Source organism: Sceloporus undulatus, chromosome 6, assembly GCF_019175285.1.
Source record: "Sceloporus undulatus isolate JIND9_A2432 ecotype Alabama chromosome 6, SceUnd_v1.1, whole genome shotgun sequence".
NCBI classification, from domain to species: Eukaryota; Metazoa; Chordata; class Lepidosauria; order Squamata; family Phrynosomatidae; genus Sceloporus; species Sceloporus undulatus.
In genome coordinates, this window is record NC_056527.1 from 129926434 (window position 1) to 129952318 (window position 25885).

Genomic DNA, 25885 nt, shown 5'->3' on the forward strand with positions numbered 1-25885 from the left:
TCCCCAAAGTTTTCACAGTGCCGTGCTTCACAAAACATTGCTGGTTTGTTGTTGCCACCGCCACCTCCGGTCCCTCCAGGTGTTCAAGCCTCCCAAGATCACAGCACCCAGCAAGAGTAAGCAGAATCAGAAGAAAAATGTATCACAGTTCAAATGCTTCTTTTCATCACCTTCTTTCTCCCTTGCAAATTATTGGGGAGGGGCACACCTTGTGGCTTGCATTTCCTCAGATTTAGCAAGCATAGCCAATGGTAAGAATTGATGGGAGCTGCAATCCAACAATATTTGCAGGACCACATATTGCCTTTCCCTGTTATGCATATAGTTACTTGTATTTGTTTGTTTAAATGTTTATATCTGCTCTATTGGCACAGAGGCGAAATCAATTTAAAACAATGGAGAACATGGGCATGAGATCCTCTGGGTGACTTTGGGCAAGGCACATGTTCTCAGACTCAGGGGAAGGCAATGGCAAGCCTCCTCTGAAGAAATCCTGCCTACTAAACTCCATGATAGTCTTTAGGGTCACCATAAGTCAGAAACAACTTGAAAGCATACAACAACAACAAGAACAATGTAAAGTTAACAATAAGAAGTAATTTAAGAATCTGAAAGCTCTGCAAACAATGACAAAACTTTAAAACAATCTAAAACCATCTACCTATACAGATTTGAGCAAAATCATTAGGGAAAGTCCTGGTCTAAGGGTGCTTACTGAAGAAATAGGGGAAGGCGATAAAACATGCTTTTGACTTGCACAAGTTAAACAAAGCTTTCTTTGGTATACTATTTGGCTTGTTTGGGTATAGAGTTTTTGTGGGTGCTGATTGTTAAGAAAAATGAATCAATATGAACCCTTCTGGTTGATTAATTAATCAATGGATCTTGCAAATCTTCATCAATTTGTGTAAGAGGTATTTAAAAGGTAGTTCAAAAGAAAATAACAGCTCTGATCTATAGCACAATCCATGTTATGTAACTTCACAGACACAGTATTTAGCTATGTATCAGAGACAGCACAAATCCCTCCTAGTGAATTGGGAGGATGCATTGAGAGCAAGTGTGGTGCAATGGTTTGAGCATTAGGCCATGAATCTGGAGAGCATCAGTTGGTGATTCACCTGTGTAATAATGTCATGGTGGCTGCTTACTCAGTATGGAGATTGTAAAGCTGCTCAGTTCTACTTCCTGCAGACATCAGTCTATCTAGGAAGACATAATATTCCAGCCAATAATACAATGCTCTATATCTAATTGTCAAATATTCCAGCTAGAGTCTATGATTCTATGACCTATTGACTCAAAAGGAATTGGGTAAGTCAACATTTTGAAAGTTCCACTGATTCATTGAATCATTTCTAGCCAGGACTAGAAACTGGATTGTGTGATGATATAATAAGGATGTATCATGCTAGAAAAGGTACCTCACACAATGTGACATGTCTCTTCTAAGTAACGGCTTCCTCTCTGCACTTTTTGTGAAGTATCACAATTGTCTATATGTGCACACACACTTGTTTAATGAAACTTTTTTAGTTGATCAGGATCCATGTCAATCAGCCAAGTTAGCAACTGATGTATTGGGCAAAAATCGCAGCCATATTTATTTGTTCTTAGTGGAAAAGGCACCCAGCCCTGGCTAGGGGGAGTAAAGTTTTGATGGTATTTGGATCTTGATCTTTGTGCTCATGAGGTTGTAGGTCACACCCAGTTGCAGTGATGGAGTTCTGCCATGCTTTGAAATGCCTTTGTGTTGGTGCACACCTTTCAATGGGGAGCACTATGCAGCGGCATCAAGATTCCATGCTGACTCATCTTCCAGTTGTGCCAGGTGCTCAGAATAAATTGCCCACTGCCCCCTCTGGCACTAAGAAGAGGAACCTACTGCTTTGCATATTATCCGCAGGCAGTGATATGATGGATTATCTCTAAGGGGGTGGGGTTGGATGGGAAATGAATTCCAACCATACCTTCTACCTACTTTGCACTTAAAAAGCTACAAATCATGCTGCCACTCCATGCCTTGCTGGGAGGGAGCATTTTTCACTTAATAGGGCAGGCCTCTGTCGAAGTGCCCAGCTATTTAAGTAAATGGACAATTATCATTCCAGGAAAGTAAATCAATCCATTAGTGAAATATCAGCTGACTCCATCCTCTTTTTTCTGTCCCTTGAAGTCCACATTTATAGAGGGGAAAATGTTGTCCTTGGATCTGTGCATGAAATAATTTCAGTGTCATTCTGAATTTATGGGCAATTACACAATAATTGGCCGCTCTATTGAAAATGCATTTTGTTGCACAGAAGATTAAGGTTGGATTTGCACAAGAGAACTTGTTCCATGTGCTGCCTTATATTCTAGATGGCAGTTTGCCTCATGTCAGAGAGATATACATCCTCTTTTAATGGGGCATCCACAGTGGAAGACTGGGTATAAAATGGGCCCAGAAGCCAGAGGTTTGCAGATTAAAGCCATAATCTTCTAGCAGCTGGTGGACTTCCCCTTGTTTGGGAAGAATAATACTAGCATTCTCCAATATGGTCTCTTCTGGATGTTTGGACTATGATGTTCATGATACTTGATCATTGACCATGCTGGCTGGGACTGATGGGAGTTGCAGCCCAATCCCTGGAGGGAACTAGGCCGGGAAATTCAAAACTTTATCTCAGTGGCAAATCCCATATTTTTCCTATAGACAGTCCTGAGTTCAATGCTCCAATTAGTGAGAAAAGACTCCTGCCTCTAACCCTGGATAGTTACTTCCAGTAATGAAGACATTGCTAAGATGCATGGCAATTTCCTTTATTTCTAAATGAATTCCTATTAGACATGCTGGAAGTTGCCTTAACCCAAGTCAGATCTTTGATCAGTCTATCTTAAAAATGTCTGCACTGACTGGCAGCAACTTTCCAAGATTGTAGAGAGGAATCTTTGCAAGACCTGCCAAAGTGAAATTGTTGGTTTTGGGATCTGGGATTATCTCCATGTAGAAAAGGGGTGGTGGATTGAATTGGTTTACACGGGGAGTCCTGAAACCAAACCCCAGCAGATACCAAGGGCCCACTATACTATAATCTAAAACATTTGGAGGGGATCAGACTGGGGAAGGCTGGTGTGGTCCTATTGCTGTTGTAAAGTATTTCTCTGAACTCTGGGCCCTGTCCTTCCAAAGAACAAATTGATGAAACAAAGGACACAGTGGGTTAAATTAATCAGGTATTTATGAAGTTGTCATATACCAGGTCAGGCTATTTGTCTATCTGAGCAAGAAATGTGTCCTTCGATCTGTTCCAGAGATGTTTCCCATCATTTTCTCTCAGGGACATCATTGTTGTAAAAAATGCCAGGGATCGGACCTGGCACCTTTTGGCATGCCAAGCCTGTGCTCTGTTACTGAGCTACAGCTCTGTTCATTTCACCTTTATCCATCAGTAAATGGAGAACACATTTCTCTTTTCCAATTCTCTTTTTCATGTAAGGTTACAAAAGTAGATGGTAGCAGTTGAGGTAATTTGAAGACAAAAGAAGAAAGTTGAAGAAGATTTTTAAAAAACCTGGACATTTTAAAAGCAATTGTAAAAATGGAATGACAGAGGACTAATCAGGACTGTCTTTTCCAAACTGAGACAACAGGCAAAGAAGGATTAAGTGGAGGCAAACAGTAAACACTTCTATGAGAGAGGTCTACGGTGTTTTAATGGTTGAAGAGCTAACTAGGATTCTGGGGATCTGAATTCAAATGCCTGCCTGCCTGCCCCCAAGATCACCCAATGAACTCATGACTCACTGAGGAATAGAACCAGTATCTCTCAAGTACTATTTCAGCACTCTAATTGTATACCTTAATTATAGGTTTGCTTAAGGGTCACCATAAGTCCAAAACAACATGAAGGCCCACAGTAACAACAAAACTGACCTTTAGAATGCCTGCCGTAGAATGTCTCTTGAACTCACTGCTATACTTTACCTTACCCTACCCTATCCTGTGATAAAGGTAGAACTTAGAAAGGCTACTTTTGGAAATACTGTACATCTTCCAGATTTCTCCAGGATGTATGGCCTGGATGATTCTGGGAGATGTATCTCCCAAATCAAAGGCTTCCAGTCCTTAATCAGTTACAGTGTCTTCAGGAAAGCTAAGCAATTCTGTTCCTCTTCCTCTTTACACTTTCTCCACTTGTGTCTCACACCTTGTCACAGGAAGAGAAAGAGGGTCTAATGCGCAAGTGGCAGACACCATCCATTTACACGCAAGAGTCAGGTGTTGTCACAAATCCACCAGAGGTGGGAGTGGAAGGTGGAGGTGGAAGGGGAGAGGAGAGAAAGTGCTGAAGAATTGTTCTGTAAGTGATGACAGAGCTCCCTGCACGGAAATAGGTTTGGTCCACTTACAGAAATCACTCAAACATTCTGGCAGAGGTGTGAGAGATGGATGCGCAGGTTGGAGAGGAGTCACTTAGAAACTGGAGCTGTGCCAGTATGGGAAGGATGCCTCAGCTCGGACTGGCAGGGCTGCTCAGGTGCCACCAACTAAAATCCCCAGGATGACATAACATTGAGCCAGGGCAGCTGTGCTGTCACACTGGATTATTTCTGCAGTGTGGATGCAGCCTTAGGGACTTTCCAAGCTCCCATGGTCTGTGCAGCCACCCTGTAGACCTTGTGGGGGTAGGGGCCAGTTTGCTGGACATGGATATGAGAGATTCAGGGTTTAGTCCTCACTGAATGGTGAAACTCCTTATGTGACCTTGAGCTGGTTATACCTGGCCTGGCCAACCTTACCAGGTTGATGTGAGGATAAAAAGGGAGGAAGGAGAGAGAGTCTTGAAGGAAATGTGAAATATAACATCTAACCAATAAATAAATACCTTTATAGCAAGAGGGAGAAGATAGGGACCTCCAGCATGAATCAGTGAGTCATGAGTCTGTGAGTCAAGATCCCTGGGTGATCTTGGGTGAGACATTTTAATTCAAATCACCAAAATCCTAATAGGTGCAAGTGCAGGCACCCACCCCATTTAAGCCTATGGGGCTTGATTATGCATGGGTTTTGAAACTCACGGGGAGGGGGGTGGTTCTGGAATGGATCCCCTGCAAGTTCCAAGGGCCAACTGTATCTCTGGAGAGGGTGGTCCAGTTACCATCTTCCCCAAGAGCATCCCCCTTCCCACCCTACCCTGAATTGCTTCAGGGGGCCTCTGATACAGGTTGCTTCTTGATGATGTTTGATTTGGGACACAACAGACCAACCTATGAGGAAGATTCAGCCAGCAAGGGCATAATGATACACTATGAGAGAAAATGGGAGGGGAAGTCAAATCTGCAGTGTAGAAGAGAAATCAAGGTCAGCAGCAAGGGCAGGATAGCACTGGAGCCAAGTGCTGCTATATTCTAATCTTTCCACCAGCGTTTTGCACCAAGGATTATGATAATAATATCAGGAGGGGGGCATATTTTCCAGAGTCATTCACAATGTACGTGGTTGTTTCTGTGTTTAACAGGTGTACCTGCACTTGCTACTTGGATCATCCTGTGGACCTGGCATCCTGGCAGCAGGACAAAGATTCCCAGCAGGCAGGCAGTGAATCCCTGGAAGAAAGCCAGACCATCCCCACGCTGCCTTACAGCCGCCTTTCTGCAGCCTCCCTCTCCCTATCTCTCAATGATGACAGGGAAACTGTTCTCACCCCAGAAGAGGTGGCAGAGTACCTGGAGCTTAGTGAGGAAGTAGAGCATCATAGGTAACTTTTGGTTGTTGTTTTTAAACTATTCTTTCATTTCATTTCTATGCCACCTTTCTCCCAGAGTGGGACCCAATGTACTCATAAAAGGAATCAGCTAAAAACAATACAATTTTAAAGATTGAAAACAGTATAAACATTTTTAAACGTGTTCAAAGCAGGGAGAGAGAGGAGGGGGCAGAATCTGGCCCTTCCCAGTAGGCTTAGACAAAAGCAAACTGTCACAACCTCTCCTACTTTGTATGTTCTTCCTCATTAATAACTTTTGCCAGTTTGACCACACACTGATGCTGGTTGGCCACATGTGTCCTGGTTTTCATCTGTGAAATGTTGGATGGTATGAGATAGGTCAGGTTGAGAGAGAGTGACTGGCCCAGTGAGTTGCACAGCTCAGTAGGGTTTAGATCCAAGATTTCTTGAATCTGAAACCAAAGGTAAAACCAGCACTTTAGCCTAGATCTTTCCTCCTATCTGCCTCAAAAATAGATGAGGCATTATTGTGGATTTAAGTCCTTTTGTGCTGTTCTATGCTGGGCTTGAGCTGTACTTAACATAGGGCTCCTACTTTGTCCCATTGCCAGCAAAAGCATCGTTGGCCACAATTAGCTAATGTGCCTGGAACTGCTGCCTCTGCACTTTGAAGATGGCTTGCCCCACAAGGCTGACTCCTTACACTTTTGTAATTGGGGCTGGGACACTGAGTACTTGATTTTACGGGAAGCACATTGATCCCACTAAGATAATTACAGCTCCATTTAGATCCTAGCCAGGCCAATTGCTTACCAGCTTAATATGTTCTCTGCAATGTTTAACAAACCTCAGTCAGTCCTACGATGCCAGTTGCTGTGCCTTCCAACTCCAAGCCACATTCTAAACTGTATGACAAAACATATATGTAATAATTCGCTCTTCTTTGGGGAATGAGAGGCTGGGATTAATTTTGGCCTCAGCTGGACAAACAGAAAAATCTGATTTGCCCCAGGACACACCATCATTCTGCTGACTGTCTGGTGGAAAGCTGGAGTTCTTGCCAGAGTACAAGCCTCTGAGGCCTGATCTAGCAAAGCCAGTAGTGAGGAATATTGGGATTTGCAGTTCAGCAACATCCATAGGTCTGTGTAAATCCCATCCTAGTCTACTCCCAACCTTTATCCAATGTGGTACTTTCCAGTGTCAGCATGGTGTAGTGGTCTGAGCATTATACTATGTCTCTGGAGACCAAGCTTGGAATCCCCACTCGGCCATGGAAACCCATTGGGTAACCTTGAGCAAGTCACATTCTCTCAGTCTTAGAGGGAGGCAAAGGGAAACCTCCTCTAAACAAATATTGCAAAGAAAACCACATGATAGTTTCACTTTAGGATTGCCATAAACTGGAAACAACTTGAAGGCACACAACAACAAGAAAACCCTCCAGGTGTATTGGACTACATCTCCAGTCATCCCAGCCATCCGTTATATAGTCCAAGTACTGACTTTGTGCTTTGATTTGTGGGTGTTGAAATAGCACTGAGATGGATGGGAGGAGAGTGTGTTACATTAATGTAAAGTGACAATTTAGTTACTTTTAAAAAGTGAGAAATTAAAGAGTGATCTTTTAAATTTGTATTTAAATTGTAACTAACTATCTTTGGGGGGGAGTTGCAATTATAACTACAACTGGTTTGAAAGGGAAATTTCTGAGTTCTGTCTTGGTAGTCTCATGCACTGTAGAAAGGAGCCCCAATGGAGTAAAGCTTTCTATGTGCATTTTACTTCTGAGGTGGATTCCACAGGACATTTTGCCTCTCCCTTTTAATGCTAAGCTGCTTTTTCTGAAACCTGTGGGCCTTAGGGCAGGATGTGGGTTGACCGCAATTTTTGAGCCTGTCAATTGCATTCAGGCTGACTGCAGAATGTTTTCTAACTCCTTCGGGGAAGATTTGGAATGAACTGTGGTTATACAGAGGCAAAGAACCAGCACTTAAACATACATACATTATACCCTATATATATAAAAATAGAATCTCCTTGCCACATGAATGTTCTTCTGGAATGTAACCTGAATTCATTTGCCAGCTTCACATCTTCTGTTAATAAAACCATCCATCAGAAACTGCTGAATCTGCCTTCAGTTCAGATTTTGAGAGGATTTGATAGAGTTTAAAATGGAATAGAATAATTTAGAAAAGGGGGGGGGGGTCCAGAACTGAAGGAACCAATAGGGCTGAGAAGTACTATGGGGCACACATGCATGGCTCCAATCAGCAAAGTTAGCAAGAGAGCCCCAAAATACACTAGGGTTGGCTTACCGCACTTTGGAGAAACGCACATTACCATTTAGAGAAGGTAATTGTCTTTTGGCCACTGAGTTCAGAGTCTAAAACTGCCAAGTGTATTGAGAGGGGGCTATGTGTGGCAGGATTCTTTGCCAATGTTGTAGGTAACAGCTAGTGAGGTAGCGTAAAACTGAAACTAATTGTAGCCCCAGCTAGAGTTGAAATTAATGGACCTTGTTAATCAAGACAGATGTAATTGCCAATGACTTCAGCACAACCTCCAACATTTCACAGATGAAAACTGGAATGCATGTGGCCAGCCAACATCAGAGTATGGTCAAGATTGTCAAGATGGCAAAAAGGATTAATGAGGAGGAACACACAAGCCAGAAGAGTAGCAGCTGTAGCAGTTTTCTTTGGATTGGTTGAGAAGGGCAAGACTCTGTCCCACCGTCTTCTCTCCACCCTGTTAGTTTAACTGAATGCAAACTACTCCTGCATTTTAAATTTAGTTGACACCAATTGAAGTACGTTGAGTACAAAGGAAGAAAGTGAAATAAGCAGAGAGAAACTGGGACATTTTAAAAGCTGAAAAAGTGGGAGAATAGAAGATGAATCAAGACTGTTCCTACTAAATCAGGACTGTAGGGCTTGCTTCACTATAGATAGGACTAAAATTGGACTGAAAAGTAGGAGAAGCAAGGAGAGTGAAGTAGGCAGAAACATAGCTGGACTTGCTAACTGGAGGTTATGTGCTGAGGCTGACTTTGTAATTTAAATACGATGATATATTCCTGAAATGAAGAGTCACAGAAATTGCTAATTAAATGAAAACCTCTGTATTGCTGGTTTCCTTTCTGGATGTCTCCAACACAGCCAGTGGTTTCAGCAGCCCTTCCCTTTTGAGCTGCTCTTTAAAAGAACAGTGCAGCATTCTTTGCCCTCAAATACTATGGCAGAGCTCCAACGTAGGCCATTTGCATCTGGGATTTCATGTGTGTTTAGGAGAAGGACTTAATGGCTAGGCAGACAGATGGGCATAGGAAAATGCTTTGAGGATGCCCACTCCTACTTCTGCTTTGCTAAATCTTAAGAACATCTCTGATCATTTCTTGGGTGGGACTTGGAAGTCATGCAGAAACAGGAGAAGGTGCAGAAAATGGCAACCAGTGAGATTATTGCACAGTTTTCAAAACCAGTTTACTGCTGCCGAATTCAATTCAAATTCTGGAAACAGTGCACTAGCCACGACCATGGCTTTTCTGTGGCTCTTTGGTGCAGCATGTCTACACTGTGCCAAAGACGTGGCATCAAACCACCATCCAATGTGCTGTTGGTCAGGCGGCGTGACGATAAAGTCCTTAGTGATGTCTACATAACCAAGAAACCTCTCCTGGTCCAACCACCACCACCCCAGCCCACCTTAAGAGCTAGCCATTGGATTTTATGAAAGAACTTCATTCAGCTTCCCATTGGGATGCAAAGAGGAGAATGTTTCCATGCCCTCTCACCAGTGACTGAGGTTGAAGCAAGGACTTGTGACAGGACTCTGCTTCTGATTGTTGCAGGTTCATTTCTTAATGGAGGGATAGAAAAATCATCCTCCTTGTGATCAGAAGCTGAATGGATCTTCTTCAGCTGATCCAGCTGCTGGCTCTTCTTATGCAGTTTGATAGTAAGACCATGTAGCTTTACTGTATACAGACCAGTAGAATTCAGAGCTATAGCCACGTTAGTCTGGAATGCTAGTATGCAAAGGGCTCTTACCTTTGAGACTGGCTGAGTGAAAGACATTGTAGCATAAGCTTTCATAGATTTAGGTCTGAGGAATTTGAGGAAGTAGGTATGAGTCATTGGAGGAAATAGACTTAAGTCTACAAAAACTACAACTTCTTTCACACAGTTAATCTCAAAGTCAGTGCTACAAGATCCCTTTGCATACTGAATACAGGCCAGTTACAGATTTGTAACTGTAGGCTACAAATCCATAGGTGCAATACTGATTGTAGGTTATAATGGCACTTTCATTATGTTTGTCCACTTCTAATGCCAGTGTTGTCTTCTTCCCCTCAAGGCAGCAGAATGACAGCATCTCTGCTACTCCCCGGACCTTCACTTCACCTCATACCTATGGCTATATTTGCAGCCCATTGACCTCAGAGCTGCTTGAAAATGACGATGATGACCCCAACATGGAGGAAAGTAGAGGCCACTCCACCAAGTTCTTCCACGGTTTCTGCCGGACACCCTTGTCCAGCCTGAGTGAAGATGAGGCCTCGCTGGGTGGCTCCCTCCTCAATGGCTGGGGCTCTGTTTCAGAAGACAATGGAACAAGCACCCGCTGCAGCCTGATCAGCTCCTCCGATGGCTCCTTCCTCATGGATGCTAATTTTGCCCAGGCGCTGGCTGTGGTGGTCGACAGTTTCTGTTTTGGGATGACTCAGAGAGAGGTTGACAAGGCACTGACTGGTAATATCCGCCTTCCTCATATCCCAGCAGATCTTGATGTAAATTGAGATTGTGTTCAGATGTTTGTTTTATTCCCTTTGCAGGATAATAGAAATATGGCCAATAGAGATTATGGCCAATAGAGTTTTTTTCTTTACAACAGAAAGTGATTGGGAAGTCAATTCCTGTTTTTAAAATACTTCATATGGACCAAGAAAGGCCCAAGGGATTCAAAAAAATGGCAAAAGTGTTTTCCACACACTTAGAGAGTATTTGGGGTAACAAAAGTTTGTCCAATAGGCTACTCTAGAACATGGTAGGAAAGGTACAGCCCAAAGGCCATATGTAGCCTCAGGACTGTTTTTGTGGCCCCCAGGGATAATTTTTAAAAGGTTTTTTTGCTCCCAAATGCCACAAAAGGATATATAGGGGCTGTGAAGGATATTTCCACCATGTTTAGAATCCTTGTCCCCTCCCTGGGTCAAAACAAATTTTTTGCACATTTTGGGGGAGGGGGTCAAAATGACCCCCAATGCCCTCTGGTTGCCCCAAAAGCTCCAAAATATGGTGAGAATACCTCAGTGTCTCCTAGATGGTATATCAGGCCATAAAACTGATTTTTCCTTTTGTAGGAACAGGTGAAGTGGGTGTTGCAGCCCTCCCAGGCCTCCTGGGGGGCTAATGCAGCCCCCTCACTTTCCACAGTTGCCCACCTCTGGTCTAGAGAGTAAGGAATCATCTTCTATAATTATTTCTTCTTGAATTATTGGGCCAGTTTCATTAATTTTGATTGAATGGGCTCTTGTAGGAGGGCTAGGAGAGATACGTAATGCCGTAGCTGTTTCCAGACTATCATTTATTGTCAGTTCACTTTGCTGTGAAACATCCCAATCAGGTTTTGTAGTGAAACCCCCCCCCCCCCACACACACACACCCCTCTGGCCAGCCCACTAGTTGGCAATCCAGGGCATTATGAGAGCAGAGTCTATCTTTTACTTTGACCTCCCCAGAGATGCTCCCTAGGACAGTGGAGTTCAGTTGCAGGCAGAGTGATCCTCCCTGCCCTCCAGAGCCGACAGATGAATTGATTTATTCTGTATCTGCTGCTCAGCTTCTGGGCACTTCCATTCAATCTCTGTTCCTCATAATAAGGCAGACGGCCAGAAAAGTGCAGCATGATTTATCACTGCAGTAACTCTCTGTTGCTGTTAGAATGAGGCTTTTGTTTCCAGTTTTCCCCCTGTATAGCAAACTTTAAGAGTCGTAAATGACAAAATTGATGGAGCAAGCAAAAAGATGCAGAAAAGGGGTGGGGAGCTTCTAGGCACAAACATGCCAAGAATCCCTGAGCAAACAGCCAGACAGCAACTTCCTTTCACCTTCCCCTCAAATATGGGCAGGAGATTTTTTTTTCTCCCCCATTCCCTCCCCAACCAGTTCCTTTGAAGCTCTTCTTAGTTCCATCGGTGAATGAGAGACAGACTCTCCTTGTTTCCTCCACATAGGCCACCATAGCAAGATCAAACAAGGCTTAGCATGTTTGACCTAGACAGGTCTCTTTGGCTCCCAGCCAGATCTCTGTGTTTTGCATCAGAGTGGACTACATCTAAGGCACTCCCGGGATCAGCAGCAGCACATTAGGGAAGTTGGTAAGGGCAGGAATGAATTAGTTTGGCTCCTGTAATGTCCATGGCCACTTGCAAATAGCAGTGAGGCAGAACTGCCGTGGTTTTCATCTTCTCCAAGCAATGTATATGGATACATTTCTAAAAGGGTTTATTTGAGAGTGAATCTAAAGCACATGGTTTCAGCAGTTTGATATTGGCCATTTCTGTGGAATCTTGGGGTTTGTAGTTTAGTCAAGTACTTGTTACCTAAAGAAAAGTGTGGGATTGTGGGGGTCCCCACAAAATATTACATTAAATGATGGGGAAATTAGCTTTGCAAGAGGCTGAGTAACCTTTTGGAACATTTACACCCGTTTATACAAGTAGTAACTGAGGACAATTTGGGGTGAATTAAGAGGGTTGTTCTTTTTCCTTGTAGACTTTTTGCCTTCTGCATCTCCTCTTGATGGACTCCTGCATCCACACACTTCTGCAGAGAGCTCAGAGGAAGTGCAGCAGAAGCCAGGATCAGAAGCCCTTCCTGCGTGGGAGTGGAGCACAGATTGGGTGGATGAAATGGAAGCCAAGTATACACAGCAGGCTGAGAACTGGAACTCCACTCCTAAACTGAGAAAGGGAAGGACAGCAGCCTTGGGAGAAAGCCAGCCACTCACTACTACTGCTTTGCAAGGAGGAAATGGCAAGTGCTGTTACTCTGGTCTGGAGGGAATGAGCTGCAGATGGAGATGGGTGGATAGTCACCTAAGGTTTTGCCAAACTGACATATGAGACAATACCAGATTCAGTCAGATCTTGGAAATGTTACTTTTTGGATGGCAAACTTCAGATCATCCAACCAGTGTGGCTTTTGTTATTCTAGGTAATTTTTCCAAGCTCTGAATCCAAGTTGAACTGTCTATTTCACTTTCATTTTAAACCACAGGTGTTTTTTTAAAGACAGGCCCATTCTGTCCCGTGTCCACATCAACTGGAAAGTATTTTTAAAATTCCCTAAAGCAAGCTGATGCCAATCAAAGCAGACCAATAGAAGTGAGTGGATGCCCCTCCAGAGATTATTGAATAACCATTTACCTTTCTCAGTGGGATAAAAGGAAGTTGCAGCCCAATAACAACTGGAAGGCTACAGGTTCCCCAGCATAGATAGAGATGATGCTGGCCAAATTAAATAGTCTAACCTTATGGGAGGGCTGTAGTTTAGTGAGTGAGTTTGCACTTTGCATCCAGAATTTTAAAACCACTCTGGTTTTAAAATGATCAGGTAGATAGTGATTAGAAACACTTTTTTTCTGCTGGAGACCCTTGTTGGTTTCTACAACTCAGACCAGACTATACTGTGAAAGATGTGCACATTATCCAACTTGGTACAAAGCTGCTTTCAATCTTCTTAACCTTAGGCTGACCAGTGACCTGTGGTAGGAAGGTTCTAGAGCTTGGGGAAAATTATATATATATATATATATATATATATCTACACCAGAATTTACCCCTCCAGCACAGCCATTACCTAAAGTCTCTGTAAGCCACACACAGCCAATAGGAGAATTTGTGTTGCTCTGCTGCTTGGCTTCATTTGTTTCCTGACAAATCATCTATTCTATAACTATTGTACCCGAAGCACAGGGCTAACCAGTCTCTGGAGCTTAGAGATTTTATTCATTTAGAAGTGCACGGACAAAAGAACGGTGACGGGGGCACTTTCCAAATCCCTACAGTACGTGGCTTGGCACTCTGCCACAACTTCTAAAATGCCCCTTTTCCTCTGTTTTAAAGGTGTATGAACTTTGTTTTGTTCTGCAGCAGGTATCTTGCCTGACTCAGAACTGAAATCTGGCTCTGGTGCACTATCCGGACTGTGTTGCTCGTGGAATTTGGGTCATTGTCACTCCTATGCTTCATCACACACATCTCGCTTTTTTTGGATTTTACAAGAACTTTCTTTGGAAAGTCATCCTTTTAATCCTTCTTGCGGCATTCTTACTTCCCATGACCCAGATTTGAAAGTTTGCTCTACGAGCCATCCTGAGCAGCTGCTTTCAAGATTTGGGTCAGCATCATTTAGCAAACACCAAGCTTTCTGGATATTGCTCAAAGTTAATTGCTCTTAAACAAATGGGTTAACTCTTCTTATTCAGACCTGTGGACACCCAAAGGCTCAAAGGTTAGGGCAGCATTGCAAGCTGCCAAGATTGTATGGGTGTGTGGGGGGGGGGGATCTATTGATTTCCAAGCTCTCATGACTGATGGGGGCATTGATGGCCCCACACCTTTGTGCCTCAGCAAGCAGGAAAGAGAGGTCAATTATGATGGTCATGCTTGTTGGAAGTAACTGTGTGGCCGTGCCTTCTGCCAATTCACTTTAGACAGATCCTCACTCTGGATTAAAGGAGAGCTGTTTCTTGGTTACTTTATGCTATTCGTGACCTGACTCCCCAATGTAGAGATGAGGGATCCCTTTGTGACAGGGCAGGCCCATCAATGCTCTCAGGGGTTACATGGAGAGGCAGTGAAGATATTTTTGACAGCCTTGTAAGGCACAATGGAGAATAGTTCACTGACACTAGGGACACTTGTCATATTGTAGACGAGCTACAGGCCAGTCTATGTACAATGGGAAGAAAGTTGGGAAAGTTTGGGGGTAACAGTAGGTAACTCTTCTCATGTGAAAGACCCAACTGAAGTCCCAGGATCTCCAGATAGGATTGGGGAAAAAATTCTTGCCTGGTACCTTGTTAGTGATATGATGGAAGCAGGACTCACAAGTTTGGAATGCCAGGACTTTTGTTGGCTTAACACAAACAACGGGTTGTATACAATACTAAATGACATGGGCTGCTGGTCAGATTTGGTATGTTAGGTCCTAACAGTTCCCAGAATTCCCTAGCATTGAGCCAGGGCCATTAAAGTGGTCTTGACCTGGATTACTTCTGCAGTGTGTTTCGGACCAAAGTGAAACTGAATCATTCACCCATTCAAGGCAAAGGACTTTCAGCACTTAGCATTTTGGAAACTCAGTTGGAATTCCTGCATATTCATCCATTTTGGTGGTGTTCAATTAAAGTTTTGTTGTTGTTGTGTGCTTTCAAGTTGTTTTCAACTTATGATAACCTTATCACAGGGTTTTGTTAGCAACATTTGTTCAGAGGGAGTTTGCCTTTGCCTTCCTCTGAGAGATGGTGACTTGCCTAAGGTGGACCGGTTTCCATGTCTGAATGGGGATTTAAATCCTGATCTCCAGAGTCCTAGTACAAGACACATCATGCTAGAATGTTTTTCACAGCTACCACACTGAGGAAAAGCTGTGCCAATTTAATTTGCACAATGCAGGTAGCTGAGGATATTGTTTCATTTGTTTTTAACAAGAACTTGCAGTTCTTCATATATTACTTCATAAATGGGATGGAAATAATTTGGGATTTTCAAAATTCAAATAGGAAAGAAAAAGAAACTGGCAGATATATTCATCCCTATTCGTAGGGCTGCAGTTAAGCTAAAGGACAGGATTCGTGACCATTTAATGGTTGTATAAAAGAGGGAATTTCAGCAGGCGTTGCTTCTACACAACCAATAAAGGCATTGGAGACCTATTCCTTATTTCAATTCACAACCCTCCCTTTTTACATTAAGGTGGCCACTTATATTGCTGGTGCTGTTTTGCATCTTTGATACATATCTTCAAGCACCCCAAATTAGAATGATTCAGTCAGTCCATGTTTCAGTGTTGTCCATTTTTTAAAGTCCTACTCTGACGCCACAGCAAGGCTGTTGCATCTTTTAAGGCAAAGGATCAGGCCCAATTAAAATGCTGGCAATTCTTATGGTTAAATTTTATTTATAACAGAATTGCCAGGTTTTTCAAAATAGCAATAAGGGACACTTGAAATTCATGACATATAGAGTTGACAATCAAGAAGTAGCTATTAATAAATTTGTGTTCTGCCTAAATTCCAAATAAATATTGATTTCAGTTAATGTAGCAATATGTTTCTCTGCAAAATTAACATATTGTCAACATGCATGCACTACACGATGCACACGCACTGAGATGGAGATTGGTCCTTCCAGCTCTTTGATTCCAGTTTTCTGAGTTTTATGACAGGTTCACATCACAAGGTAGTTGATATATATATATTTGCATTTGTTGTTCAGTCCATATAAAAGGAAAAGCTTTTCAACCCTCCAGTAGGGGACACCTGCCAGCTGTCTGGCCATTAAATAAGGGATATCCTGTATTAAAAGGAACACTTGGCAACCCTAGTTCCTAACAATAAAAAGTATGCTAGTTCTTGATCAGAACCAGTGTGACTGTTTGGGAATCTGTGGGTTTATTCTGGTAAGGATGAAGGAAACCATGCTTCTGAGAGGTATTATCCATTAGCCAAAGCCCTGCATTAGAGGAAGCCTGCCCTTATGTACTCTTAAAGTAAGCCTGCAGGATTTGAAGGACTTTTGTATGTACGCAAAGGCTTTTTCCCTCTCTAAAGTTGTCAAGAGGTGGATTTTGGCTTTGCCTGAAGCTTCTCTCAGCAATCCTGGTGTGTCAGTAGAGAGGAAGAGTATGGTGAAGATGCCCAACCTTTCCCCAAAATAATTGCAACCTATTGTTTCTTCGCAGGGGTCTTCATGTCCGACTTGATCAGCTATCCGGCCAGAGCAACTGGTGCCACACAGCCTTCTCAAGTGGGTACCCAGGACCCTGCTGGGTCAGGAAACTTTCCCATTATGAATGGAATCAAGGAGCAAGTACTGGAAGAATTAACCATGCAAAATAGGGAAAGTAAATCCCCCAAAACATGGAAATGACTGAAATGTGGTAAAGGTGTACAAAAGCAAAGCAAATTGTCCCCTAGACAAGTTTCTTCCAGCATTTCCTCTGGAGGAGTTTGCTGAGATGAGAAAGCAGGGATGTAAACTGGTAGTGATTTGGCACTCTCAGCATCAGTCAAGAAGCCTGATTTGATTACATGCTTTCTTCCAGTTACAAAGGATTTCTGTGGATAGACACTGGGCCAGTGAAGAGGATGGTTTATTATTCCTCTTCCAACTGATTCTGTCCACCAACAAAGGGAAGTCCTCAGAAGTGTTATGACAGTCTTCTCCCAGGGAAAGAAAGAACAACTTACCCCTATTCTGCCCTAATATTGCTTTTAGTACATGCCAGGGAAGGAACATGTCCATATCACTTTCTGCTAAGTAGCTTTGTGACTAGTTTGGATTATGTTACACAGCCTGGCTGCAGCTCTCATATGCATGCTTACCTGGAACATGGGGATTCGAGGTGCTTCAAAATGATGCTTTTGTTGGGCAACCATCCTGCCTCATTAATAGAGTTTTATGAGGTGTGTATGCCCAGATGTCATCATCTTCATTTTTTAATCCTCCTATGTTTTCCCACTACTGCTTCCAAGAAGAAGAAAAAATCCATTAGGGAACAAAGAATAGCATGCTTGCATTGACACCTTTTGACTTAGAAGGACTGAAGGACCTGTCATGCTCCATCTGAATAAACATATGTAGGACTGAGCAGTCATTGGCATATCTGGAGGCCATTTTCCTGACATCTCTGTGTTTCTTTTGCCTGGGGTGCCAACTTTTGAGATTGCTGCAGTTGCCTCTTTCACATCAATTTGATCTGCAGCATCAGATGATCTATATAGCTGTGTACTGGGAAGAAGATAACTTCCGGGTTTTTGCATGTTAAACTTACTATAAATGCAGAGGAGCAAGCCAGATCAGGTTTACTTTTTCCTCCTCCAGCCACTTGGCTGCTCTATAGAGGCCTGATCATCACAGTCCCCTCTGAGGTGGAGATCAGTGTCAGGATAATGAAGAGCAATCCTTTGGGCCTTTCCTTGTTGGCTTCCCTCCCAGGATCCATCAGTCTGTGCCACCATCTGGGTTGCCGACTTCCAAGGACATTTTTGTGATGCAGAGGAGAAGTGCACTGTTTCTGATCAAATATTTAACCATTGATTAGCAAGGCTGTGAATTTTTAGGAGCTGAACCTGGATCTCTTCTGCACACACAGAAATAGCTAATCCTGTGCAGTTTTTTTTTTAAAAAGAGAAAAGAAAGCATCCTCAAAATGGAGGGGAATGACTTGCTGATTTTTCTTTTAAGAAAGTTGAGTGGGTCTTTTGTCCTTTTGCTGTTTTGCATATTTGCAAGGGAACCTTCCATGTAGCAGAAAATGCTTTTTCCTTTTGAATTTCTGCTCTACTAATAGTGCCAGATTGTGGCACTGCTACTAACCGTTGTGTGTATGGCCTTACTGTGTAAATAAATCAAAAGTTTTCCAGAGTGGTGTCCACTGTCTTGTCCTTTGTGTTACATGTTTGTGAACTTCATCTGCATATATCTAACAAAAACTTTGAAAGGGACTGCCTCCTAGGAAGGTTGTCAGAAGCTTGAGAGCTTTCAGTTTGAGATGAAGTCATCCTCAGGAGATGTAGCTTTCAATAATTTAGATCCATTTAAATAGGTATAGCATGGAATTTGGCAATGAACATACAGCAGGTTGTGATAGCCAGTCGATGAGACCAAAGTTTCATAGAGGGCAATGCAGGTGATTTGGATTTCTGGAGAATGAAACAATGTATGGGTCATTTGCAAAGAAGCAGTCCTATCCACCCACCCCACACAAACTATCAACGTTGGCTCAGTTCAGAGGTGGGCATCTGTGTAGGCACGAGAGGCCAATTCTCTACTTTCCAGTGGTTGCCTACTTTGGGAAACAAGATGGTGGTCCAGTTGATATTTGGTCGGATCCAGCATGGTTCTTCTTTGAGGATGTTGAAGATCTTACGGGTTTCACCCTGTGGTCACTTTCATACTTAGCACCTTGAGCTGAACTTCGGAATCCTGCTCATTTGTTTTTATATGTATTTTAAAATCCTTGGCCCAAAATTAAAACTGAGCAATAGTTGGACTTTGGCACTTTGTATTCCAGTCAGCTTCACAACACTCAATGAGCCAGGCAGGGTCATGGAGTTAAGTGCTGTTGCTAAGTTTGAGAAGAGGGATTGATAATTTTATGTCTGCAATGATAATTTTACGAGCAAAGCTTTGCCTTCAGAAGATGAGCTAATTGGATTTGGTGTTTCAGGACATTGGCTGAGCATAGGAAGAGCCAGGCATGGACTTCCGCCTCTGTGAGCAGCCTTGCCTAATTAGCCAAGTACATCTTTTAGTATTAGGTGCCATTTGCTTGGTTCCCAGGTCTCCTCTGCCTGCAACAATTAATTGGCTTAGTGAAGGCTATTTCCACTCTCTCTGTTAGAAAACGGGAATGCTAAACTTGAAGTTACCTGAGCCAAGCCTGGATGTGCAATAAAGTAGCTGTGAAGAGACTGAGCTACAAATGTAGATGTCCGCAGTTGACTTTCCATTCAAAAGCTGGAAAAGTTAAGTTTTTGGACTATAACTTCTAGGATATCCAAGTAAGCATGACTAGTGAGAGATGTAGTCCAAAACAGTAACCTTTCCAAACTCTAGTCTCACCTCTTTCATGACCTCTTATCTTTGTCAAAACAGTAAGTCACCTGTTGTCATACAAGCACAAGCCCAAACATACAAGAACATAACGGTTCTTCCAAAGACCATCACATCTTTATTCCCAAGCTCTGTTGTGACCCTGCTTAATGCATGAAGATCATGAAATAAGATGTGAGCTTGTAGGGAAGGGAGGCTTCCATGAAGGGCTAGCACCTGGAGTTGGCTTTGTGGCACACCTTCTCATGCTCACATCCTTAACAAGAACATTATACCAGTCTCCAAAGCTTCATGGTTCTGGTCCTACGTCTCAGTGTTGCTGACTGTTCAACTCTCCTTCACCAAGGACACAAGCAGTGACTACTGTGAGTAGGCACCTCTTGAAAGTGTTTTAGTTGTGTACTCCTGCATGGGGGGTTGGGTTGGACTAGATGATCCTAATTCCATGGTTCTACGCCTTCAGAGAGCAATATACACACCAGCTCTACTTAGAGCTTGCAAAGTTATTACCTAGTTAGACCGCACTTCCAGAATGGCAGGGCTAGTTGGGGAATTCTTGGAGCTGTGGTCTAAAATGTAATGTTTCCAAAGTCAGACCACATTTCTTATATGAAGGACCCCAAAGTACATTGGTCCAGGCTCCTTGCTTAGAATCATAGAGTTGGAAGACACCACAAAGGCCATCCAGTCCAACCCTCTGCCATGCAGGAACTCACAATCAAAGCACCTGCAACAGATGACCATCCAGCCTCTGTTTAAAAACCTCCAAAGAAGGAGACTCCAACACTCCGAGGGAGTAAGTTGTACTGCTAAACAACTCTTACTGTCAGGATGTTCTTCCTAATGTTGAGGTGGAATCTCTCTTCCTTTTGTTTTTGTATGTATTCACCTACTCTGCTACAAACGGCTCTGTATTGGTTAAAAAGCCAGAACAGTCTATTTTGGAGGTTTCTTTTATTGCAGGAAGGGAGTGGGATGAAAGCTCTATTACAAAACATGAATTGTTTTGCAATGTATTATCACAGGTTTCAAAATATCCCTCTGTGGCTGATGCATGTGAAAAAACAGGCTTTTGCACTGCATGGGGCCTTTGTGTGTTCAGCAGCAGGCACTGATTGACTTGAGTAAGCCACCTGGGCACAGTTTTAAAGGCAGAGATTGCATTGAGGGGGCAAGAAACACTGGAACAAAACTAAAAATGGCAAAAGCACATAGCTGCCAAGACAACTGGTTTTTAAAATAATTTCTTGCGGTGGTGCATGCCTATCTCATAAAAGGATGGTGGGCCTGCTACAAGGACTTGGGGCAGAAGCAAATGCTAGTAGATGCAGCAACATTTGTGTATATCAGTAGTTAATAATAATAATAATAATAAATTTTTATTTATATACCGCCCTGTGGCGAACCAATCCGGGCGGTTTACAACATCAAAATAACATACAGAATAAAAATATATTTCCCTCCCCCCTTAAAAAGTTATTAAACAACATATCTAATTTAAAACCACAATAACTAGTTAAAATAACAATAAATTAAACAAAATAATACCAACCAATAAACCACTGCAACTTCAGTTCTAAAGAAAAGGGGGCTTTGGAGACATTACTGAGGAGGGGGGAAATCCTGAGATCCTGAGGCCGGGATATTTCAGTCTGGGAAAGCCTGCCTGAAGAGATCCGTCTTGACAGCCTTTTTGAAGCTGTCCAAAGATGTTAATTGACGGATCTCATCCAGCAGGCCGTTCCAGAGCCTGGGGGCGACAACAGAGAAAGCCCTCCGGGAGGTCGCCACAAGCCTCGATTTTTGAGGCTGCAACAAGTTCCTCCCAGAGGACCGGAGAGCGCAGGGAGGATTGTATGGGAAGAGGCGGTCTCTGAGATAGCTTGGACCCAAGCCATTTAGGGCTTTAAAGGTAATAACCAACACCTTGTACTGGGCCCAGAAACCAATAGGCAGCCAGTGGAGGGACCTCAAAACTGGAGTGATATGGTCCCTTCTGGATGTTCCTGACACAAGCCTGGCTGCCATGTTTTGAACCAGCTGTAGTTTCCGAACCAGGCACAAGGGTAGCCCCATGTAGAGCGCATTACCGAAGTCAAGGCGTGAGGTTACCAGCGCGTGCACAACTGTCTCGAGATCCCTTACTTCCAGAAAAGGGCACAGCTGGCGTATCAGCCGAAGCTGATAACAGGCACTCCTGACCGTCGCATTCACCTGATCTATCATCAGGAGCGACGAGTCAAGGAGCACCCCCAGACTGCGAACGCAGTCACTAGAGGAGAGTGTGACCCCGTCCAGGACTGGTGGTTGCAACCCAATTCTTGGTTTCGGGGCCGCTACCGTGAGCACCTCCGTCTTGTTCGGATTCAGCTTCAATCTGTTTTTCCTCATCCAGCCCATTACCGCCCGAAGACATTCATTGAGAGAAGAGATGCCATTAGAATTTGAGGCCGACGAACGAGACATGGAGAAATAGATTTGGGTGTCATCAGCGTACTGATAGCACCCAGCACCATAACTCTGTATGATCTCACCCAGCGGCTTCATATAGATGTTAAACAACATTGGGGACAAAATAGCTCCCTGAGGGACTCCACAAAGGAGCTTCCTCTTTCTGGAGCTACTGTCCCCAAGCAGCACCCTCTGGGACCTGCCTGAGAGGTAGGTCCGGAACCACTGCAATGCAGTGCCTCCGATACCCAATCCCCCCAAGCGGTCCAGGAGGATGCTGTGATCTATCGTATCGAAAGCCGCTGAGAGGTCTAAGAGCACCAACTGGGTCACACTACCCCTGTCGATGCTCAGACGCAGATCGTCAGTCAAGGCAACCATGGCAGTCTCAATCCCACAGCCTGTCCTGAAGACGGTTTGAAATGGGTCTAGATAATCGGTTTCATCCAAGACAGCCTGGAGCTGAAGAGCAACCGCCCTCTCGATTACCTTGCCCAAAAATGGCAGCAAAGAAACAGGCCTGTAGTTGTTCATATCCAGGGGGTCCAGGGAAGGTTGTTTCAGAAGCGGCTTAACAGCCGCTTCCTTCAGACAAGATGGAACATGCCCTTCCCTATAGGATGAATTGATGATATCCGTGAGGAATCTCTTCAATGCATCCCCCCCCCGGACGGCCAGCCATGATGGGCAAGGGTCAAGAGGGCAGGTTGTTTTCCTCACCTTACCAAGCAGCTTGTCCATGTCCTCGGTACTCACTGATTGGAGCTGATCCAGAATAACTTCATCGACGGAGTCACTGGACACCTCGCCTATAGATTCTGTTACAACAGTGGCGTCTAAGTCAGCTCTTATCTGAGAGATTTTATCTGCAAAGAAGTTGTTAAACGCGTCACAGCAGGCCGTCGTCGGGTTAAGCAAGGGGTTTGGCGCAGGAGGTACCTGCATCATTTCCCTCACCACCTTAAACAGCTCTGCTGGACGGGACTCTGCAGACGCAATACATGCAGAGGAGAAAGCTCTCTTTGCTGCACGAATTGCCTCCCGATAGGAACAAAGAGTTCCTATGGCGAGTTCTGTCAGATAGGAGTCGAGTCTTCCACCACCTACGCTCTAGTCATTGTCCAAACCGCTTCATTCTCCTAAGCTCTGGTGTATACCATGGCCTACGATTTGAAGCGGATTGGCAAGGACACTTGGGAGCGATCGTGTTGATAGGCCTGGTAAGATCAGTGTTCCAGGTATCAACCAGAGCATCGACAAGGTCCCCGGCATTCCCAACCATTAAACCCTCTAAGGCTCTCTGGAATCCTATTGGTTCCATTAGCCTTCGAGGGCGGACCATTCGAATGGGTCCACCACCCCCGGTGGGGCAGATATTGGCTCTTAGTGCCGTCTTGACCAGGAAATGATCCGTCCATGACAATGCGGAGGTACTTACCACCTCTGCCCACGGATATTCCTGTTCCGTACTAAAGACCGCATCGAGTGTATGACCTGCACAATGTGTGGGCCCAATGACCAGTTGGGATAGGCCCATGTTTGTCATGGTCTCCATGAACTCCCGAGCCGCACCTGTTAAGCTGGTCTCAAGCAGAATGTTGAAGTCCCCCAAAACTAGAAGTCTGGGGGACTCCAATAGTAGCTCAGAGACCAGCTGTGTCAGCTCAGTCAGGGAGTCTGCTAGACAATGCTAGTTTCATGCCCTCCAACTGTCCTGATTTGACAGGAACAGTCCTGAATGATTCTCTGTCATTCTGTTCTGTGCTCCAGTCAGCAAGTGATCCAGGAATCAGGTGACTGTAGTGAAAGAACCTGTTATTCCAGGTTATCCAGCAAGATGAAGGGACAAACAAGAAGATAGTCATCAGCTGGTCCAGAACTTGTTACAGCAAGCAAGTCAATAGTCTAGATAAACCAAGTCAGCAAGGAATAAAACAGAGCTGTCAATAGTAGCCAGTCCAATCTCCAGAAAACACTAACTCAAAAACTACTCACCACACCTTTTCAAGATAGAAGGGGTCTAAGTAAAACCAGGTTGCTCCTGGGAGATTTATAGGCAGCTGTCTCGAGGCACCAGGTGTTTAATGCGTCAGTGTCCCTTATTTAACAGTGTCTGGGATTGGTGTAATCTATCCTTATTTCTTCAACAATCTTGAAAGGATAGCAGTGTGTCTTTAGTGCCTGTCACCTCTGGCCTCAGTCCCCAGATCCTCAGACTCAGAGAGGCCACCATCATCAGAAACTGTAAATTCACTGTGTCTGAATCTTCCAGCTTCAGAAGGTGAGTTGTGACACATCCCACCTTTTCTCCTTCTTTAAAATGCCTCAGTTTGTCCATTCCTCTCACTTTCTCCCTTTGTCCTCAACTTGCTTCATTTGCTGAAAATTGTGTTCAAAGTACAAAAGTCGTTTGCACTCAAATTAATTCAGCAGAGGGGAGAGGAGATGGGGGATGCAGAAACTTTCCCTTCCTAGTAGGTTCAGGTAAAATCCAATTGCCAGTGCCTCTCCTAGCTTGTGTGTATTTTTTCATTAACAACTTTTGCCATCTTGACCACACTCTGAGGCTTGGCTTCAGGTGTCCCAGTTTTCATCTGTGAATTTGGGGAGGTGGTGGTGTAGCCTGCATGTCTCTTTAAGAGTTTAGGCACAGGATACATTTGTGTCATTTCCTGTGTTACCCCAGGATCCAGCCCTCAGTCACCCCCTTTTGACCTTTTATATCTAATTAATATCAAAAGGGATGTTGTAGGCATTTAGCCAAAAAGAGCAGCCCAATACAGGGAACCAACCATGCCTTATGAGGAAATCTGGATGGCTCAGCATGAGGGAAGTCAAGGCACTTAGCCAAGATGAGATCACTCAAGATCGGAATCAACATAATCCCTTCACCATCAAGTAAGATGGTCTAGTTTGTACAGAACCTCTGTTTGATTTCTGCAGGACATCTTAGTTCACCCCACATATAGCAGGCAGTTACTGAGCCACCTTCATTCTGGTAACTGCACGATTGAAGCCATGCTTCAGGGTCAGTACAGCAGTCAATAGTTTACAGTTAATCTGAATTTGTTTGTTTGCAGTTGTGTCTTTCTTCACCTTGTTTGAAGAGTGCGTGTCAAAAGGCCATTACCATGAGATGTTATGAAAACTTTAGTATTTGTAAGTACTGTATAGCTACTTCATCTGATTTTACAAAAAAAGACTAAGGCCCCATACAGACAGACCAAAATAAAGCTGCTTCAGGTCACTTTGGAGGTATGCTGTTTAAATGATGCATGCGTCCTAAGAGGCCAGAAGCCGTGCTAAAGTCACAATCCAGTCATAAGGACTGGAGCGCAGCTTTGGCACAGCTTCCGGACTCTTAGGATGCATGCATCATTTAAACAGCATACCTCCAAAGTGACCCGAAGCAGCTTTATTTTGGCAGTCTGTATGCGGCCTAAGCCTACTTTATTTCTCTGCTACCTTGTGTGTGGTGTTGGTGGACCGGGACTGGTTATTGTTCACCTTCTATTTGCAAATAATTGTTCTACTTGTGAGATACACTATTGCTTCTAAAATGTGCTAGTTTCCCTCTCCTCCCTGCATTTCTCTCAATTGTCCTCAACTTACTTCATCTGCAGCAAACTGAATTCAAAGTGCAAAAGTAGTTTGCACTCAGCAAGGAGGAAATGGGACACTTGGCTTCATAAGAGGACAGGATATTACCCAAAGTATACATCCTGGTACAGCTAAGACTTAGAAATGAACAATGCAAAAGTCCTTGAGGCCTCTGGCCTGTCATTTGCCAGCATCCAGAGCAGCTTGGCAATATTTGTGGCCCCTTCTGGTTTAACTCCAGAGGGATTTCCTGATGGAGAGGGGGTAAATA

General features: G+C 43.8%; 1 protein-coding gene across 1 annotated transcript in view; it reads left to right on the forward strand.

The window, feature by feature from the left end:
• Window positions 1-18372, forward strand: part of ROBO4 (roundabout guidance receptor 4) — a 53363-nt gene extending 34991 nt beyond the window's left edge. The window contains 5 exon segments of the mRNA XM_042476428.1: window positions 1-116; window positions 5502-5741; window positions 10074-10468; window positions 12494-12754; window positions 16688-18372. The exon segment at window positions 1-116 is cut by the window's left edge and continues 12 nt beyond it. Coding sequence (XP_042332362.1) covers window positions 1-116; window positions 5502-5741; window positions 10074-10468; window positions 12494-12754; window positions 16688-16875 — 1200 coding nt within the window. The 3' untranslated portion in view covers window positions 16876-18372.
• The last annotated feature ends 7513 nt before the right edge of the window (window positions 18373-25885 follow it).